This window comes from Sorex araneus, chromosome X, assembly GCF_027595985.1.
Source record: "Sorex araneus isolate mSorAra2 chromosome X, mSorAra2.pri, whole genome shotgun sequence".
In the NCBI taxonomy this organism is placed as follows: Eukaryota; Metazoa; Chordata; class Mammalia; order Eulipotyphla; family Soricidae; genus Sorex; species Sorex araneus.
The window spans coordinates 311,496,077-311,516,627 of NC_073313.1; the positions used below are offsets into that span (position 1 = coordinate 311,496,077).

General features: G+C 40.1%; 1 protein-coding gene across 1 annotated transcript in view; it reads left to right on the forward strand.

Annotated features, from left to right (window-relative positions):
* Positions 1-20,551, forward strand: part of MRPS9 (mitochondrial ribosomal protein S9) — a 62,243-nt gene that overhangs the window by 22,908 nt on the left and 18,784 nt on the right. The window contains exons 3-5 of the mRNA XM_004617922.2: positions 2,474-2,536; positions 2,621-2,651; positions 13,965-14,044. Of these exons, the coding sequence (XP_004617979.2) occupies positions 2,474-2,536; positions 2,621-2,651; positions 13,965-14,044 (174 nt within the window). The remainder of the gene's footprint in view (positions 1-2,473; positions 2,537-2,620; positions 2,652-13,964; positions 14,045-20,551) is intronic.

Consider the following 20,551-nt stretch of genomic DNA (forward strand, 5'->3'; position numbering starts at 1 on the left):
TGGCAGGGATCAAGCTGGGGATGGCCATATACAAGACAAGTGCCTTAACCTCTGTACTGTCCCTCAATCTTTTTTAAATTAATAGCAGAAGACGTTATTTCATAGAGTTGTCATCATATATTCAACCAGTTTCTTGTAGGGGGATTTGATTGCTTCTAACTTTGTGTTCTTATCAGTAACCAGTGCTTAGGCTTTGGGATTTGTGATTCCGTCAGTATAAATCTATAGAAGTGTATAGAAGTGGGATTTAGGGAGAAATTTCTATTAGATCTGTCCGACACACAAGCAAATGTCTGAGTCTTGCCAACACTGTGTTGTTGTTTTTGCTGCTCTTGGAGGTCAAAAAGTGGTATCTTACTGTTCTCATTTGTACTTATCTTATTATGGATACATTTCACCCATATTTTCATTATTTTTTAGCAGTTCAGTTGGTAAGTTTTTTCCTCCTCTTTTGCTTGTGAATTTTGAGCCAAAGTTCAAGACTTTCCTTTATCTAGGTGATACAAAAAAATTGACCAATGTTGCCTTCTAACTTGTTTGATTTCACTTTCTATGTGGAGCAATTAGACTTGCTTGAAGTCTAATGTATGGTGAGGTTTGGATCCTATTTTATCTTTTTCCAAATGGCAATTATTCTTTGACTTATTCAGGAAAAAACCTGCCTTTTCTCCTTCAGAGAAAGGGTGGGGTATGGGGGCAGTCAAGTCTTTGGTTTTAAAAAGAAAGAGATTCACAAAATAAGCCTAAGTGTCAGATTATTGCCAGAAGTTTGGGTGTGAGACGACTAAAGTTTGACCTAGAGGTACAGCTGGGTTTCCAAATCATTGAATTTATATCCCCAAATTATAGACCCTCTCCTTTCACAGGCTAAAATGATAGCACAGTGGGTAGGACTTTTGCCTTGCATGCGGCCAATCCAGGTTCGATTCCTCTGTCCCTCTTGGAGAGCCCGGCAAGCTACTGAGAGTATCTTGCCCGCACAGCAGAGCCTGGCAAACTACCCGTGGCGTATTCCATATGCCAAAAACAGTAACGAGTCTCTCAAGGGAGTCCTTGATGGTGCCCACTCAAGCAAATTGATGAATAAAGGGAGGACAGGGCTACAGTGCTACTTTCACAGGCAGAACATGGCTCTCAATGGGAGGGCAGAGAAGGCCCATTCAAGAATGAGCTTTCCAAAGGAGCAAGTGTTTACCTGAACCTCCTATTCATTTGGCATTCAGATGGGGTATTGAGATCTGAGGCCACCGAATAATCACTGAATAATCATTCAGCAATTTGAAAATGCATTATTTTATGCATTTTTTTATTGTGAGAAGAGGTAATGGAGGATAAACTATAAACTTAATTTTATAAACTATAAAATTTCTGTAAACTATAAAATTTCAGTGATTCTCCATTCAGGCAAAACTGCTCCAAAACTTGGCCCACTTGGAAATGTGTGGCGTTAAGATGTGTCACAGGCACTGAATGTTTTGGGCAAAGACCAGAGAAGGAGGGAATGGGGATGAAAAATGGTGAGCTGTATAAAGGAGAAACTGCCCCAATTGAAGTGACCATGTCCAGACTCCCACTGGCATCACCCTTGAGAAAGAACTCGCCTGGAAAATATAATTACAGAATTTCTCAAAACATCCTGGGAAAGTCTCTAGGGCATCCGAAAACCTCAGTGGTGTCATGGTAGATGAGACCTGGAACCTGCTTTCTAGTGTTTTGCCTTTGTTTTTGGAGTTGCCCTCTGGGAGGTCAAGTGATTGCTTTGGGGCACATCACCACACAAGGTTTGCAGGAACACCTTTACTTTGACATAAGGGGTGCAGAGGTGAGGTTATTGTGGTATCATTGTGCATGTTTGAAGTTAAAACTTTAACATTTTATTTACTTTGCCTGGAGCAATAGCACAGCAGGTAGGGCATTTGCCTTACACAAGACCGACCCGGGTTCCATTCCTCCGCCCCTCTCGGAGAGCCCGGCAAGCTACCGAGAGTATCTCTCCCCGCCAGCAGGGCCCAGCAAGCTCCCCATGGCATATTCGATATGCCCAAAACAGTAATGACAAGTCTCACAATGGAGACTACTGGTGCCCACTCAAGCAAATCGATGATCAACAAGATTATAGTGATACAGTGATTACATATGGTGTATATATGTGTATATATATAAAAACATATATATGTGTGTGTATGTGTGTCCTGTGTGCATACACACACACACACACACACACACACATATATATGTGCCTGGGAGCCAACCAAGAAACATCATATGCTGTACAACTAGTGTCATCCCTAGCCCCTTAAATATTAATAACCAGATACTGTTTTCTTGGGGGGAAAGTAGAATGTGGTGATTCTGTTATTCTATGTGAAAGATTATGAAATGTTTGGCACATAGTAAATACTCAGTAGTTATTAGTGATAATGTGAACTTGTTTTTATAAAAATTGTGAATTAACCTTTGTATATCTTTCCAGAGAGCGATTGTTTACCTTTTCCCAAGTGGTTTGTTTGAGAAGCGAGCCAGGCCAATAATGAAGGTAAATGTCATAATATTTTTTAAAATTTTAGTAAGGTGTATATGTTATAGTAATTAGCTAATGTACCGTTAATTTCTTTTACAGCATCCTGAGCAGATTTTTCCAAAACAAAGAGGTAAGGTTGCTCAAAAGTCAAGTTTTTAAAAAGTTTTTTTATTGTTTTGTTTTGGGGGTCATGGATGTATGTGTTCAGGAGCTAGTCTTAGCCCTTGCTGGGGGGTAGTGGGGTCACTCCTGGAGGTTTTCAGGAAACCGTATGTGGTGCTGGGGATCTCACCCAGGTCTCTTGTGAACAAAATGTGCACTCCAGCTCACTGCACTATGCCTCAGACTCAGAAGTTACCTTTTTTACTCTAACTGAAACCAGTCCAAGAGAAATTTAAGAGCCGAGTTGAAAGGTAAAAACCAACAAGCACTTCTGGGCAAGGATCTTGTCCTTAACTTGTTCTTACCCCCAAAGTCTAAGATAAGGACAGATCAGACCCCGACTGAGAAACTGATCTAGGTGTATGGATAGGATGGATAGCAGATACTCATTGAACACTCTGGTGCTTCCCTCTGCGGTTCGCCCTTCCTGAAACCATTCCTCCTGTTTTCTTTTCCTGCAAACACCCCTTCTTAGGAGTGTGATGGATTGGGGGGAACAATGAGTTGACCAGCTTCTCAAGTCTCTGGCACCCTGATGAACCTGTTTCTCTTGCACCAATGGTAGTCTCTTAACCCACATCCAAAAGAACAAAAGCGATCAGTGTTGGCTCGGATGTGGGGAGAAAGGGACTGTCGTTCACTGCTGATGGGAATGCCAACTGGTTCAGCCCTTTTGGAAAACAGTATGGAGACTTCTCAAAAAATTAGAAATTGAGCTCCCGTTTGACCCAGCAATACCACTCCTGGGAATATATCCCGGAGATGCAAAGGAGTATAGTAAAAGTTACACCTGCACCTATATGTTCATTGCAGCACCGTTCACAATAGCCAGAATCTGGAAAAAACCTGAGTGCCCGAGAACAGATGACTGGTTAAAGAAATTTTGGTACATCTACACAATGGAATACTGTGCAGCTGTTAGAAAAGATGAAGTCATGAAATTTGTATGTAGGTGGATCAACATGGAAAGTATCATGTCAAGTGAAATGAGTCGGAAAGATAGGGACAGACATAGAAAGATTGCACTCATTTGTGTAATATAAAGTTACAGAATGGGAGACTAACACCCAAGAATAGTGGAGATAAATACCAGGAGGAGTACTCCATAGCTTGGAAGCTGGCCTCACATGCTAGGTGAAGGAGCAGCTCTGATAGAGAAGGGATCACCAAGCAAAGGGTGCTAGGTGGGCCCTGTAAGGATGGGAGATACAGGCTGAAAATTGACTATAGACTGATCATGATGCCGACTTAATACCTCTATAGCAAACCACAACACCCAAAAAGAGAGAGAGAGAGAGAGCAAAAGGGAATGCCCTGCCACAGAGACAGGGTGGAGTGAAGGGGAGAGAGTGGGGGTGGTGGGAGGGATGCTGGGACCATTGGTGGTGGAAAATGGGCACTGTTGGAGGGATGGGTACTCAATCATTGTATGATTGAAACGTAAGCATGAAAACTTTTAAGTCTGTAACTTTATCTCACGGTGATTCACTAATAAAAATTAAATTAAAAACAAAAACAAAAACAAAACAAAACAGGAGTCTCTTGTATTGACCCCGAAGTGAAGCAGCTCAACTTGTGTTGAGGGACACAATGTTTCCTATGGTGAGGTAGTCCTGTGTTTAAAAGTTATCACCCTATAACACACATAAGTGGTGCTTTGCAGTCACTCCTGGCAGTGCTCAGAGGATCGTGTGGTGCCAGGGGTTGAATCCAGGACTCAAGCATGCCAATAAGTGCTCCAGATGTTTGGACTCTCTCCCCCACCCCCCTGTGTCACTCATGTGAAGAGATTGCAAACTATTTTTTTTATTTAAACAACATTAAATCTGATCAACAGTCATTTGCTAATAAATAGTTCATCCTCATTCTTATCTGGCCCCATTTTCTCTGGCTTCTTTTACCATTTTTTTTTCCAAATGTGTAAAGTAGACTCTTGAAGCAAACTCAATTTTAAAGTCATCACACAATAGTGAACTTATGTTTTTTAAGTTTAGTTTATATGCGTTTTGACTTGTGGTAGTTGTCAGTAAATTTGAACATCTCAAACTTGAAACCACTCAATATAGATGTGTCATTACTCAATTTTTTACTGTGACCCACCCAAGTCTTTCTTTGAATAGATAACTGTGTCCCTGTTTTTTTTTTTGTGTGTGTGTGTGTTACCCTTGCCTTTGGTGCTTCATCTCAGTCATTTAATTTTCTTACTGTGGAGCAAGGGCTAGAGCCATAGCACAGAGGTTGGGCGTTCACCTTTCACGCGGCCGGCCCGAGTTCGATTCCTCCGGACCTCTCAGAGAGCCTGGCCAGCTACTGAGAGTATTGAGCCCGCAAGGGAGAGCCGGGCAAATAAGTCTCTCAATGAGAGACATTACTGGTGCCCGCTCGAACAAATCGATGAGCAATGGGATGACAGTGACAGTGACTGGGGAGCAAAAACATGGCCTGAGAAATCTGAGTGCAGATTATTTCTGTATTTCTATAGTTCTTCCCCTTTCAGAGCTTTTGGAAAATCTAAAAGGACTTATAAATTTCCCTGAAAATATAGAAGGATTCTCTGGGGTTAGGAGAAGTTGTAGTTTGGACATGTGGAACAGCCAGCCTCTGGGAGAAACGCCTGTTGATCTCTTTTGGCTGATGGGGCCAAAGCGGAACCTTAAAAACACTTTGGCACTGTTAAACTCAGATCCCTTGGATGCTTTGCTCCAATTCTCCAGCCAGAGCTAGTACAATGGCACCCTTCCCAGCTGGTTGTGTCGTTGCTTGAAAGCCCTTCTGTTCTATTCAGTTGTCCTGCTCTTTTCTAGGATGATGCTTTCAGCCACACTCAGGCTGAGCAAACTTTTCATAACATCATTGAGTTTTTCTAAAGTTTTTAACTTAATATTCACAGAAGCAGCAGCGGTCTTTACTGTTTTCACTCAGATCTGATTGGTGTACATAATACTTAATTCATATAATTATGAAAATAACTAGAATTGTGAAGAATAGGTTTGGGAATAAATAGACCCTAGTAGGTGTGTAACTCAGAAGCAAAAACTGTGAATGTATCAGACATATGTAGCCAGAAATGCTCAGTATGCAGGCAGTGTTAGTTTGCTTTAGTTTATTGGATAGAGACTAGGAACAATTAACATATTCCCCCAAATTCTGTTTTTGCATTGATATCTCTGCTAAATCTTAATGTGCATCCAGAGCTAGGCATTCTATCTAGTTTTACACTTTACTTTTGGAATAATGTTTACTCTGAGTCTAGTTTAAATATCTATAGTCTCTTTGTAGATACTTATTCAGTTCTTAGATATGGTTGACTATAAAATATAGCATCAATTCAGTTGATAGATTTTGGGGATCTAAATAAAAATATTAAAAGTGCACATTAATGTTAGAGATGCAGCTTTGTTTTTATAAAAGTAAAACGGCACATTTTACACATAGTAGTTATACTTAGTAGTTACACTTAGTGTCTATATATAGTCAGCTGGAATGTCACAAGCGAAATTTCCATGTATTCCTGAAAATGTCCATTTGTTATTTTGGAAATATGTCAGTGTTGGTAGAATTTTCTACATCACATTTAAGTATACTTATACTTAAATAGTGCTACTTCTGAATTGGTAAAGTAATGATGGGCGGGGGGCGAGGCATGCTATGAAGGGATGGCCACATCCAGCAGTGCTCAGGGGCTATTCCTGGCTCTGCTCCTGGGAGAGACCCTTGGCAATGCCAGAAATTGGAACCTGGGAAAGCTGCACGCAAGGCAAGTGCTTCACCTCCTGTACGATCTCCCTGACCCCTGTAAAATAATTTTTGACACCTATTTAACCATTCTTAGTAAATATAGGACAATCTGATTTTTATGTTTGTCAAAAAGAATATTAGTGAACTTTAGATTGGAATAGATTATGACATTTGTAAGATGCTAGTACTTCCCTTACTAAAAATGGAATTGTCCAGGGCCAGGGAGATAGCTCCAAGAGCTGTAGCAATAAAGATAGATACTGAACATGTGACAGAAACATTAAATAGCACCCACTGCCAGATAAAATGGAATTTAAGGAAGTTGGAGAATGGTTTAGTAAGACAGCAATGGGCGAACGAAGGAGGAAACAGGAGCCATGCTGGTTGGTGATCACTCGCCATTTATTCCAATCTCAGTCCTATTCTAGTCTCTCTCTGCCCGCCAGCTAGTCTCACTGCATTATAGAGAAGGAATCAAGGATTGGGAGTTAGGCACCGTCCAGAACTCATGGTTGCTTCTCCCAGAAGAGAGCATAAAATGAGGCCTCTATAACCATGCCACCAGACTCTGTGCCAGGCTGTTTCAGTTGGGATGCCCTAGAGGGGGGCGGGTGAGAGCCCTCCCCACCCCAAGGGACCCAGCCCCGGCAGCCGACCTCCACAACCCAACCGCCGCCACACTCCAGGCCACTTTCCACAAGCTCAGGTCAAGCCTCATGCATGAGTGAAGCGGAATTTTTTGACCTTGGACTCCGGGCTCAACGGGACTCGGGAGCAGAGATCCTCTGCCTGCTTCCTCTAGTCTCCAGCGGCCTGGGGATCACATCCATAAGCCACCTCCTGCCAGTGCCAGATAATCTCATCAGCCACCGTCCAGCACTCATGGCTGCTTCTCAGGGGAAACTACTTCTATGACAAAATCTCATTCTGCAGGGTGATCTGCCCAAGAGTGGAATTCCATCTAAGGTGTAGAGATCCATTTAAATGTTCATCTTAAGTTTACTTCTTAATAATATGTCTAGTCATTTTGTATGGACACAGTAAGAGATATATTTAGCTTAAAGGGTAGATCTCCTGGGGACATCTTGCTTGCTATATATCCCAGACTATAGTCCTCAGGCCAGGTTAGTCTTTCCTAAGCCCAACAGGGTACTTACCCAGTTACTTCTTTTTTGGGTCATGACAGAGTTTGTCCATGACCGTGCTCTTAACTTATTACAAGTTTTTATGGTGTCTGGCCTGTCCGTTTTCACTGCCAGGATAGCTTACAGCTTGTCCCTTTTGGATGAATGGGTAGTTTATGGCTTGCTCTGAGTCCATCCAAGTCTCTTGCCAAGACCCTCCTTTTGGGGGTTTTAGGAACTAAGGGCAACAGCAACAGAGGCTTAAGTTAAGTAACTATGACAGATGCCCAGGAGTAAATATTATTCAGAGTCAATTAACTCCCAAGTTACAAAAGCATAGCATTAAACTGTCTTCCTGTGTCTATACAAAAAGGACATTGTTCTAAAGTAAACTCTGCAAAGGACGTAAAGGAAAAAAAAGAGAAAACCCAAATTTCACTTGCATATACAAAATCCAGAGTCCTAGAAGAATCAAGAGGACTTGTAAAGACCCTGTGACTTTCACAGGTTCTGATTTGGGGATATAAGTGATTAATAGACAGGGGACGCAGAGCACAAAGGAGAAGTTAAAGGTAGACACAGAGGAATGGGAGTGCCCTGAGAGCACTGTGATGGGTGTAACTCAATAACCTAAGATCCTTGCAATGGAAGAGAAAGGACGAACCAGTGTTAAACCTAAAATGTTAGAACTATAGCCAAACACCACCTTCCTTCCATTTTTCTAAATAAAACACCCAACGTATAAAAACAATAAAAGCCTAACAGAAAAAAAGTGGCAAAGGTGAAGTAGAGTTTATAAAGGAGGAGAAGAAAACTAGGTTGTAAACCTAAGAAAATAGAGCAGGAATAGTGTTCTGGAAAACAGTGATGAGATCATGATCACTGATGAGATTGGAAGTGTCAACCCAAAATTATTAACTGTCTAGGGCAGGAGAGAGAATTCAACAGGTTAAGGAATGCGTTGTTGCAGGAGGCGTTGAGTTGATTCCCAGCACCACATGGCTCCCTGAACACTTCTGGCAGTGACCCCAGAACACAGAGCCGAGAGCAACCCCTGAGCACTGTGGGTTGTGGCCCAAAGACAAAACAAAACAACATCTACATCTTCACCAGAATTTACGTTATGGCCAAGTTAGCTACCAGAGTCTTGCAGTAGATGGAAATGTATATGATATGCCAGTGAAAGGTGAAGGTGCAGAATGTCAACACAGATGAAACGCTTTAGGTTATCACATACAACAGAAACTTATTTCTCAGGGTTCTCAAGGCTGGAGGTCTGCGATCAAGGTAGCAGCAGTTTGATATCTGAGGAGTGCCTGCTTAGTTCAGAGGAATTGCCCTCCTGCTGTGTCCTCACTGGAAGAAGGGACTAGGGCTCTCTGTCTAGGTTACTAATCCCATTCATGAGAGCTCAGCCTTTCTCGAGTTAATCACCTCCCAAAGACCCTCCCCTCAAAGAACAGTCCAGTGAGCATTGATTTCCAGTGTCTGAATTGGTTGGGGAGGAACACAAACCTTCCGTCTGTAACTGATAGGCAGCTTAAGTACAGCTTTATACTATTTATATTATTAATGCACTAACGATGCATTAATACAAATAATTTTCTATATTTCAGTCAATATATGCACATATAAATGCACTGAACGTCCACAACAGCTCACTTTATGTCTCCATTGAGTGCATGCTGATATTTAATATTTATAAGAGGTGAGCAGAAAGCAGAGCTTAGAGGGAAGCTTATAACAGTGGAGGTATTGGGGGAAAAAAACCTAAAATGAATCATCTAAGTATCCATCTTAGGAAACTAGAGAAAAAGAGCAAAGTAAATCCAAAGTAAGAAGTACAAAAGTGGTGGGAGCCTAGGGGTTGGAGAGGGGAAGTTGGAAATAGGTTATCAGGGACGAAAGACAGCAAAACCTGATTTTGTGAAACCTTCAGTTACTTCTATAGGCCTATAGTCAGGTGAATTAAAGAGAAAGGGAGAAGAAAAAGGCTGACAGCAGAAATGAAAGAGGGGTCACTGTCATAAATCACATGGATAATCAAGAGTCAATCATGAACTTCTGTGAGGAGCTCTGCTCATAGATTTGCTAACCTTAAAAAATAAATAGTCATGAAGTCAGAATCTGCCAGAACTATGCAAGAAGTAGGCAAATTTTTTAAATCCTCTATTAAATTTAATCAATGATTAATAACCTAGGAAATTCTGGGTTACTGTGGCTCTTCAGATAAAACAAAATCATGTTCCATTAAAGAAAAGAGCTAATATGATGGATTTTGTAAATATATAATAAAATTAATTTATGCACTGCAGTTGACTGTCAAGGGAATGGAAAAACAAGCCACAGAGACCATATTTGGAAAAGTCAAGTCATATGTGCTAAGAAATATTACCAAAATATACAAAGAACTCTTAAAAATCAACATGGAAGCAACTTGATTTAAAATGGACTAGAGACTTTGATCTCATCAAAGAAGATACATAAATAGCAAATAGGAAGAATTGCGTCACATCAGCAAAATGCCCATTAAAGCAACAGGAAATACCACTAACTGCCTTCTGGAAAGGGCAGAGTACTCTGGCAGTACCAAATGCTGATGGGGAAATAAAACAAAAATAGACTCATTCCTCAATGTTAGAAATGTAAACATGGAATAGCCTCTTTGGAAGATAGTTTGCAGTTTTCGTTAACTCTGATCCAATTGTAGCATGTCATGGTATTTATCTACAGGAGTTGACATTTTAGTGTCCATGTAAAAACCTACACTTTGATATGTATAGCAACTCTATAAGAATTGCCTGAGCTGGGAAGTAGCAGTGATGTCCTTTAGTTGGCAAATGGATAAATAAATTGTGACACATCAAACAATAGTGTATTCAACACAGAAACCAAATGTACTATCAAACCATGAAAAGACTTGGAGGAATCTTAAATACTAAATAAACCGATGTGAAAAGACTGTATCCTACATAATTCTAACTATATGGCATTCTAGAAAAGACCAGATTATGGGGCTTGCACGCATATCTCTAGGCTTCAAGGAAGGGAGGGAACATGGGAATTTCTAGGACAGGACTCTGGGGTACATTGTCAGTGTGTGTCATTATTGCACTGTAGCACTGTTGTCCCTTGTTCATCGATTTGCTCGAGCAGGCACCAGTAACGTCTCTATTGTGAGACTTGTTGCTGTTTTCGTTTTCCAAATTCATAGAACACACAACATCCAGAATAACCCTAATACAAATTCCAGACTTGGGATGTTAGTTCTCTGTCTTTGTAGGTCCAAGAGCAACCTACCAGTGTAGGAAATGTTGATAGAGAAAGTGGCTATGCTTGTGTGTGGCGGGAGTTGGGGTGGGAGGCCAAAAGGGTTATGGGAATTCTTTACCTTCTCAATTTTGCTGTGAACTTAAAACTACTCTTTTAAAGGTGTTATATAAGTACAAGATGGGCCCTGGAGGTAGACTCAAGGGCTGGAGTTTAAGCTTTGCACGCAGGTGGCCAGGTTGAATCCTCAGCACCACATGGTCCCATCTGAATGGGAAAGTAAACCCTGAGCACTATGGGTATAACTCCCCACTCCCCCCCCCAAAAAAAAAACCAACCCTGGTTGGAGTGATAGTACCATGGGTAGGGCCCTTGCCTTGCACAAAACTACCCAGGTTTGATCCTTTGCATACCGTATGGTCCCTGGAGCCCCACAAGGGACTCCATTATTCCTGAGGCAGAGTAAACCCTGAGCACATCCAGGTGTGGCCCTCAAACAAATTCGTAAGTGGAAATTAAATAAAAATTCTGTTTTTAACCAGTAAAAGATGAGTGTGTAAAGTTAATTTTATAGAAAACTGAATATTTGAGGGGCTGGAGCAATAGCACAGTGGGGAGGGCGTTTGCCTTGCACGCAGCGGACTCAGGTTCAATTCCCAGCATCCCATATGGTCCCCTGAGCACCACCAGGAGTAATTCCTGAGTGCAGAGCCAGGAGTAACCCCTGTGCATCGCCAGGTGTACCTAAAAAGCAAAAAAAAAAAAAAGAAAAAGAAAACTGAATATTTGAGATGATAATATCAAATCAGCAAAAAGAGAAAAACACAAAATAGCTGGGAAAAATTTTTATGTTGCTTTAAGGAAATATAATATTTCAGAGCTGCTACTTTGAAAATCATGAACAATTCTAACAAAATTTCAGCCAGAGTTCTAATGGCATTTCAGAAGGAAATATGCAAGATTTGAGTGGAAATGTGCAAGATTTGAGTGAAATGTGCAAGAAATAGTGAGAAAATACTTAAAAGAATTAAGAATCGTTGGGCTGGAGCAATAGCACAGTGGGTAGGGCGTTTGTCTTGCATGTGACTGACCCTAATTTGATACCTGGCCCCCATAATTTCCCCCAAGCCCCATCAGGAGTAATCCCAGTGTGCAGAACCAGGAGTGAGACCTGTAAATCACTGGGTGTGGTCCCACACACACACATACACCCCCCCCCAACAAAATACTAAAGGAAGTATAAAAAGTATGAATATGCAATAAAAAGCAGAAAGCTACTTTTAAGTAAAAGGTGGCCATGTGCATTAAGGATAATATGACTGATGGACACAAATAGAGTATTCCCCCTAAACTATTCTTGAAATCTTGTGAATTATAATACAGTTTTTCAGATTTTAACATTTTGAGAACAGGATTCATTTTTTATCAATGAAAATGGTGCTGTACCCCACCCCCTTTTTTTTTTTGTCTTTGTATGGAGTGTATGGTAGAGCATTTTAAGATGTGAAAGCAAGTATGTATGCCTGTGTATACTGTTCTGGACCTAACCATACTACATAATGAAATTAAGTGGACATGTGCATCAGTCAGACCCAGTTCAAAAGTCCCTCTTTCCTGGCCACTATCTGTTTTAATGAAACTGTGAAAATTGATTATACAGTGACAGTTATAAATACCAAAAGTACACAGGACTTCAGCAAGTCTATGAAATTTTTGTTGGAAAAGCATTTGATTTACCCACAACCCATTGGCAAATGAGGATCTGGTTTTCTTTTTTTCCCCAGTCAAGACTTTTCACTATTTTAAAACAAAATACCAGGCTTTTTTTAAGAGTATTTACTTAATGTGTCCTGTTTGTAATGCTAGTTATGCTTAGAAGAGAAAGGTAGCCCTCATTAATCAGATGTTATTTTGAGTGAAAATGGTATACTAGCTCTTCAAAAAACTAATGGAAGTATAGCTATCCTTTTCAGACAGAATTATACTTAAATATCTCCCTCACAAAAAATTCCCGGTAGGTTAAACTTCAGGACATGAACACAAATAAAATAAACACAGTGAAAAGATGGGAAGATTGTTTCTAGGAAACTAGGAGTCTTAAAGCTTGGATTCTCAGTGGGGGGTGATGTTAACCCACAGGGATGTAAATTGGTTCAGAAGAGGTGAAAAAAGTCTTAGCCATTAAGAGGTTTTGTGGCCCTCCAGTGAGTTTCAGTATACATCAACAGATTTCCAGTATATCTGAGATAAATTTCACAGGGAGGGAGACAATTGTTGAAAAGCTATCTAAAAGGAAGGCTCCTCAGTAAAGGGGGGCGGGGCTGGGAGTTGAGAGTGCCATAGTGGGAAAAGTGACAAGTTTTACTATATACGAACTCTAAATTTCTTGATAAGTAAAGACATATCATAAAATGCAAAGTCAAGTGACAGGTTGGAGGAAAGGGTGTACAGTTCATGTGATAGTAGGAAAGCATAGTTTCTCATGGACTTGGAAAATCCAAGTAATAGAAAACAATCCTTCAGAGATAAGGGTCAAAAATATGGAGTTAGTATTTGGTTTGTTATAATGACTGTGTCTCAGTTTATTAGATGTAAGTGACTATATATATTTCAAAAGGAATTACGTTGAACACATTTTCATGAACTTCTGGTTTAGACATTTTACACTCACAAAGAGATGTCAGCACAGGATCTAAACAATGTGGCATGGAAAATCCATTTAGGATCTTTTTATTGTCCTGTTTCAAGTTTCCTGGAGATATTATATAGTAGACTTATTGGTTTCTCCTTCTAAGAATACATGGTTGCATTGTATTTATAGCCAAACCTGAATTTTTTGGTTCGTTTCCACCAGTTTGGGAGGATGTGATATTTAAAACAAGTTGATAGATGTTCTGGTGCAGAAATAGAAATAGTTCATCAGATATAAACATCATCTTATTTTAATGGATTTGAAATAGAAAATATCCTAAATATTTTCAAGTTAAGGATGCTAAAGTAAATCTGAACATTCTAAATATTAATGTTCATCTGTTACTTTAAAGGTTTATCAAAGTAATAAATGTTTCATAAGTTCAGATAAATTTAGCTATTTGGTTACTGTAAGTTAATTTTTGCTATTCTTATCTGGCTTTTTTTCTTTTTATTAGCAATCCAGTGGGGAGAAGATGGCCGTCCATTTCATTTCCTCTTTTATACTGGCAAACAGTCATATTACTCATTAATGCATGTAAGTATATTACATCTACAATAACTAGTCTGAGCGGGAAACCAATATTAATACCAAATATTTTTTCTTGGCTTCAGAATTTTCCTGTAACAGACAAAATTAGTCCTTTTAGAGGTAAGATAGTATGAGGAAAGAATTCAAGATTAATTCGTTTTTTTGTTACTGGTAAATATTTTAAGCTCATGGATTGTCCTTAAGATTTTCACTGAGATTCTGTAAGAGGGTCAGTGTTCAACTCAGTTGTAGGAGCTAGAAGTGCTCCCAGGTGGGTCAGACCAGGTAATTCCAGGATGCTTGCCAATAGCAGGTTTCATGTTGAAGGAAGCCATAGTTAACAGTACTTGTTTCTTATTCATGTATTAATTTTGCTTTCCTTTCACTAATGCTTTGTTAGGGAGCATTTAAATTTTGTTTCAGAGCTCTAAATGTTTAATCATGTACAGATTTGGGAGTGTTGCTACAGGAAATTTGTAAATAGAGATTGTTAGTACATATCCTAAAACAACACTTTCCTATTAAATATCAAATTTGACTTTACTTACGGGATTATTTCTGAAAGTTACAGAGCTATTTATTGAGCAGGAATCTGCCCTGATGTTGCAGTCATCCCGTGCACACAGTTACTCTGCCTTTTAGAACTCTCTGGTGCTTATTTGTGTCACACGGTCCCAAAGGACAAAATCCCCACTTGTCAGGTACATTTATTTCTTGGTGGGGGAGGGGAATTTTTTTGAAAAAAAAAGAAAGAAAGAAAGAAACCTTCTTTTCTCTTTTTGTTGACCTTGGGCAAATGAGTTTCTTGCCCTGGCAGAAATGAAATAAATGATAAATGTGGAGAGTGTCTTTGCTGAGTAATGGCGCTGCGGCTGCGGCTGAGGCTGCCTGAGGCCCCCTGCTGTTCATTTAAATAGGTATGTCAGATCTGCCTCCCAACGCTGCTGGTTTGATCTGTGGTAATATTTGTGAAGGTTCCATATGGACTTGAGCCCCCTGCAGTGCTCAGAAATAATGTACAACGCTTCATGGTGCAGACGCAAATTTTCTCTGAAAAGGGCTGCAGTGCTGCGTTTTAGCTGTCGGAAGGGATGATGGAGCTGACGCGCTAGGCCTGTCAACTTGTTACACGGATGGGTTGCACTCAGCGAAGCTGTGGAAAATCTGTGCCTTTTAACTTTTCTACTTAATCACGGTTGTAGCATTGCCTTTAGACTGTATGCTACATTAATTCTCTCCCTGCCTTCTGCCTTTCATCCCAAGTTTCACGGGAGAAAGTAAAGCATGCAGGTCTGGTAGAAGAGCCTTATCAAGCAGCTGTCATCTGACAAGCCATTTGCATTTATTTTGGCTGAAACTGAGCAACCCAAGGGCAAGATACTTTGTTGCATTCCATCATAATGAAGAAATTACACATTGTATAAGAGGCCTAACTATTTTTAGTTGATGAGCTTTAAAAGGTATGGCACGGGAATGGCTCATTTTTTAGCAGATAGAACACTGCCACCGTGCTCCCTGACTGCAGTGTCAAATTATATCTGATGAATACATTTTTTCCCCGATTAATATAGTTTCTGTTACATAGAGGAGACCTGTTTGCAGCTGTTCTGTTTTAGTTAAATTCAGTAATTTAGGTGAGTTTATTTGGTTGTATAATTTAGGTCTGCAAACCCGTGTTGGAATTGGCATCTGTTTTACTGTTTGTCAGACTATTAATTTACACGAATTACAGATATTTTGTTTAAGTTTGAGCATTATGATTCAGATAATTAATAGACAGTTAATGAAACCTTGTATTTTCAAAACTGGTTTTTATGGACTTTTAAAGTAACTGCATGTATAGGGGGAAAGAATACATGTTTTCTCTTAGTAAATGCCAATCACATTGGCATCGCCTATGGCAAGCATTAATAATTATAGCTAGTCACATCCATCTTACTTCTAGATGATACAGATCAACATCCTTTGAAAGAGTGTGTGACTAAATAGTCACTGTTCAGCTTGCAAAACTGGTTTTGTAGTGAAATCAGAAACCACATTTAAAGTGAAATGCTGAAAGGCAAAGCTCTTTGAAGCTGCTTCCTGCACTTGTTCTTTCCTTTGTTCTACGTTCTCTTGGTAGGGGCAGGGGTGGTCATTCTTTGTGTCCATAGCATCACCATATTCTGATACAGCAAGGCATTTGCTCCCCATACTTGTGGCCACTAAATACTGAAGATGAAATGTGAAATTTCTTTTTGACACTTCCCATCTGGCAGGTTTAAATATAAGACACTAAAGCCGAACTGAACTGTTTTTCCATCATACTACTGACCTGTTCCAGTTCTCTGAGGACAGCAGGCCCCAGGCAAGACTTTCGACCAGAAGTGGGAGGAGGGAGGGAAAGCAGCAGATCTCAAAACTTGTGCATGAAGTTTTGCACAGAAACCTTCCTCAGGTCCCTTAATCTTTTAAGTCTCTGCAGTAATGACAGATCTTCTTGGGGTGTGTGTGTGGTAGGGGGAGGGTGTTGTTTCTTTATGTTTTGCATTCAGTCACTGTTCGCATATAAAGCTAATATATTATATGGTATTAGAGCATCTAATAAAAGACAATCCTGATTGCAGCTTCGGGTTAAGGAGAATATATGATGCTTTAGTGAACACCATAGAGAAGTGGGACGGAAGATGAGAAGATAGAAACAATCCATTAGGCCTTGATGAGCACAATAGAAAAGTATAAAGGGAAGGAAAAGTGCTCATCCAGGGGGTCTCCAGCTTTGTCAAAATATATTACATTCTAAGCATTAGGTTGGAAGACCAGTCGGAACTGTCGTTTTTCCCTGGATGTGCATTTGTTAGGCAAGCTGACGCGTAAGGAATGATTCATGTGCCTCAGTTTCCTGAAGAGTCAGTAGCAACCAACTAATTTTACAATATAGTGATTATGATCTATCTAACTACTGAAAAAAATGACTAAACTGCTAATTTTGATAATAAAAAGTAAAAAGAATAAGAGACTTAGGGGGGTTTTCAAAGGATCATCAAGTGCTGGAAAGAGTTTCCTGCTTGAGGGCACTCGCTCATCTGCCTTTATTTCCCCCCGAATGGACGGCCTTCCATTTCCTGAACAGTCTACTTGTGTACTTTCCAGACATAATTTGGAGTTTCCACTCTCCAGCCATGTCTTCCCGTTTAGGAACTCAGGAACAGACTGAGAAATGCAGAATGAAACAAGTTTCCTGAGATGATGGATCAGAAGTGCAAAGGAAAGGGCTGGGTTTCTGAAGAGGACCTGTGTCTGCAGAGAGGAAGTGCTGTCGGTAGGACAGAGTCGGAGCCCAGGTGTGTGTGGAGAGGTCTGGGTGCGCAGTTAAGGCCAGCCCACCAGCCTGGCACAGAAGTGCTTCTTTGTCGACAGCCACAGAAAGTCTTTGAACAACTTCACAAAAATTTAGGGTGAAAATGATGTAAAGTCACGATAGAAACTATTTCACCTTGTGTAAAGTGTTTTTAAGTCAAAGCATGCCAACAACATCAGTGGTCTTGTCCAAAGCACTTTATGGGAAGCTCCATTTATAAAATACTCTGCCTCAAAGGAACTCTGAAATTAAATAAGTTTGGAAAGGCTGTGTGTCAGTTGCTAGAAAGCTCTTATAAGAGGCACTTCGCATGATAAAAGCTCTGTGAAATAATTCAAACCCATTGCATTAAGCCACTGTTGATCAGACATTGCTCTGGGGAATCCTTTCTACCCTGATCACCTTTTATGTCCTGTGAAACCCATGGTTGGAAAGATCTGTAAAGAACAGGGGCTGGAGGGAGCTGGAGCGATAGCGCAGCGGGTAGGGTATTTGCCTTGCACACAGCTGACCCAGGTTCAATTATTAGCATCCCATATGGTCCCCTGAGCACCACCAGGAGTAATTCCTGAGTGCATGAGCCAGGAGTAACCCCTGTGCATTGTCAGGTATGACCCAAAAAGCAAAAAACAAAAACAACAGGGGCTGGAGTGATAGTGTATCAGGTAGGCCACTTGCATTGCACATGGATAATCCAGATTTAATTATCTAGGCAGCCCATATAATCCCCCAGCACCTCCAGCAATAAGCCCTGAACACACAGCCAAGAATAAGCCCTGAGCACCTCCAGGTGTCTCCCCAAAACAAAAATATCTATGAAGATTATCAGAAACCACCATAAGCATTTATTGAAATTATACCCAAATTCCTCCTACCCTAAGCATTAAAGCGGAGTCTGGGATCTCTACAGACTATTCTAGAAATTCAGCCTCTTGGGGGTGAGAGAGTTAGCTCCTGGCTAGCGGCTCACCCAGCCAAGCTGTCCCACAGTTTGTTATAAGGACTTAAGTATGAAATGGTGCTCGAGCCTTTAGGGCTGCACCCAGTGACACTCACGGGACCATGTGATACCAGGAAAAAAGCCAAGGCTGACCACATGCAAGACCTGTGCCTTCACTCCTGTACTGTCTTTCCAACCCTAAAATTTTAGCAGAATCTTCTCTGCTAGTTTTATAGTGTACAATAGAATATTTTATAAATACTTCTATAGATTGGGCAAATTACAGTGAGTCCCCAATATTACAATGAGTTCTCCTCCCGTCCTCTTGGTAGGCTCTTGGAAACTGACTCTACATGAAAAGATTCACAAACTAAGAAGAAAGCAGTTCCTCTAAGAGGATTTTTTTACCTTTATCATCTGCAGGATTGCTTTTTCTCATCAACATTGTAATAAAATTACTTACTCAGGGCCTACTTGGTGTACATTAGCCACTGATGAAATTTTTTTACCAAAACATTTATTAAATAAAAGAATCATGAGACTTTACACCATGCTTAAACCATTCTACTGGATTGAGAAAAATAGTTTAAAACATGGAAGAAAAATAAGTAGTTATGGATAAACAAGATTCCTTTCTTTAGAAAGAATTGGCTAGTCTAGAAAGTCTTCAGTTTACTCTCAACAACTGAAGAAACAGTCCATATTGTAAAACATAAGAACGACCGCAGAAGTCCAAAGGTGTGAAGATTGCAGACACAACAAGCCAGAGTCCTGGGGACTTGGTGTCAACTTGATGACGACCCACAAAACTGGATTGTTTACACACCATCTCCACCCTGAGAGTTTTATTTAGAAACTTTCATGAATAACTGTAAATTATGTTGTTGCTTTTTTTCTCATTAAACTTTGTTTTTAATGGGTCTCAAAATTCTGTGACAGATTTTTGGTAAAGTTTGTTTCCATTAAAAAGTACTGATTTTAAAAACTACCTTAAAACTTAAACTGCCACACACATTGAAAATAAACACAAATGGTCCACAAAACATTTTTCTTTCCTTCTGAAGGTTTTAGGATGCATTGTTATCATTAACCAATATTTTACTATTAAACTTAAATGGTCAATTGAGACAAACAGTTCTGAAACCATTTTTCCAGCACTGATTAAGACTGGGGTGGCAGGTACTGGGGATAATATTCATTTAGCCTTCTAAATGAATGTTATCATTTAGAGGTTATGTTATCAATCAGGTATCATCTCACACCACAGAGATGGCACACATTCAAAAGAACAAAAGCAACCAGTGCTGGCATAGATGTGGGGCAGACTTGGGGACTTGAGTTCTTACATAGCTTACATCTTCCTATAAATGTTTTGAACCTTTGTATAATACCTTTATCTTTAAAAATGGGGTTAATGCAAGTGGTAGCAAACTTAAACAAATGGGACTAGATCAAGCTTCTGCACTTCAAAAGAAACAGTGATCAAAATACAGAAAGAACCCACAGAATGGGAAGGAATATTTTCCCAATACTCATCTGGTAAGGGATTAATATCCAGGATATACAAGACACTAGTAGAATTGTACAAGAAAAAACCTTCAATCCCATCAAAAAATGGGGAGAAGAAGTGAACAGAAGTTTCCTCAAAAAAGAAATACAAATGGCCAAAGGGCACATGAAAAAATGCACCATCACTAGTCATCAGAGAGATGCAAATCAAAACAACAATGAGGTGTCATCTCACACCACAGAGACTGGCACACATTCAAAAGAACAAAAGCAACCAGTGCTGGCATGGATGTGGGGAAAAAGGGACACTCTTTCACTGTTGGTGGGAATGCTGACTGGTCCAACCTTTTTGGAAAACAATATAGACAGTCCTTCAAAAACTAGAAATTGAGCTTCCATATGACCCTGCATTACCACTTCTGGGAATATATCACGAGGATGCAAAAAAAGCATAGTAGAAATGACATCTGTACCTATATGTTCATTGCAGCACTGTTCACAATAGCCAAAATCTGGAAACAAACCAAGTGCCCTACAACAGATGACTGGTTAAAGAAACTTTGGTACATCTACGCAATGGAATACTATGCAGCTGTTAGGAGAGAAGAAGTCATGAAATTTGCTTATAAATGGATAGACATGGAGAGTATCATGCTAAGTGAAATGAGTCAGAAAGAGAAGGACGGACATAGAAGAATTGCACTCATTTGTGGAGTATAGAATA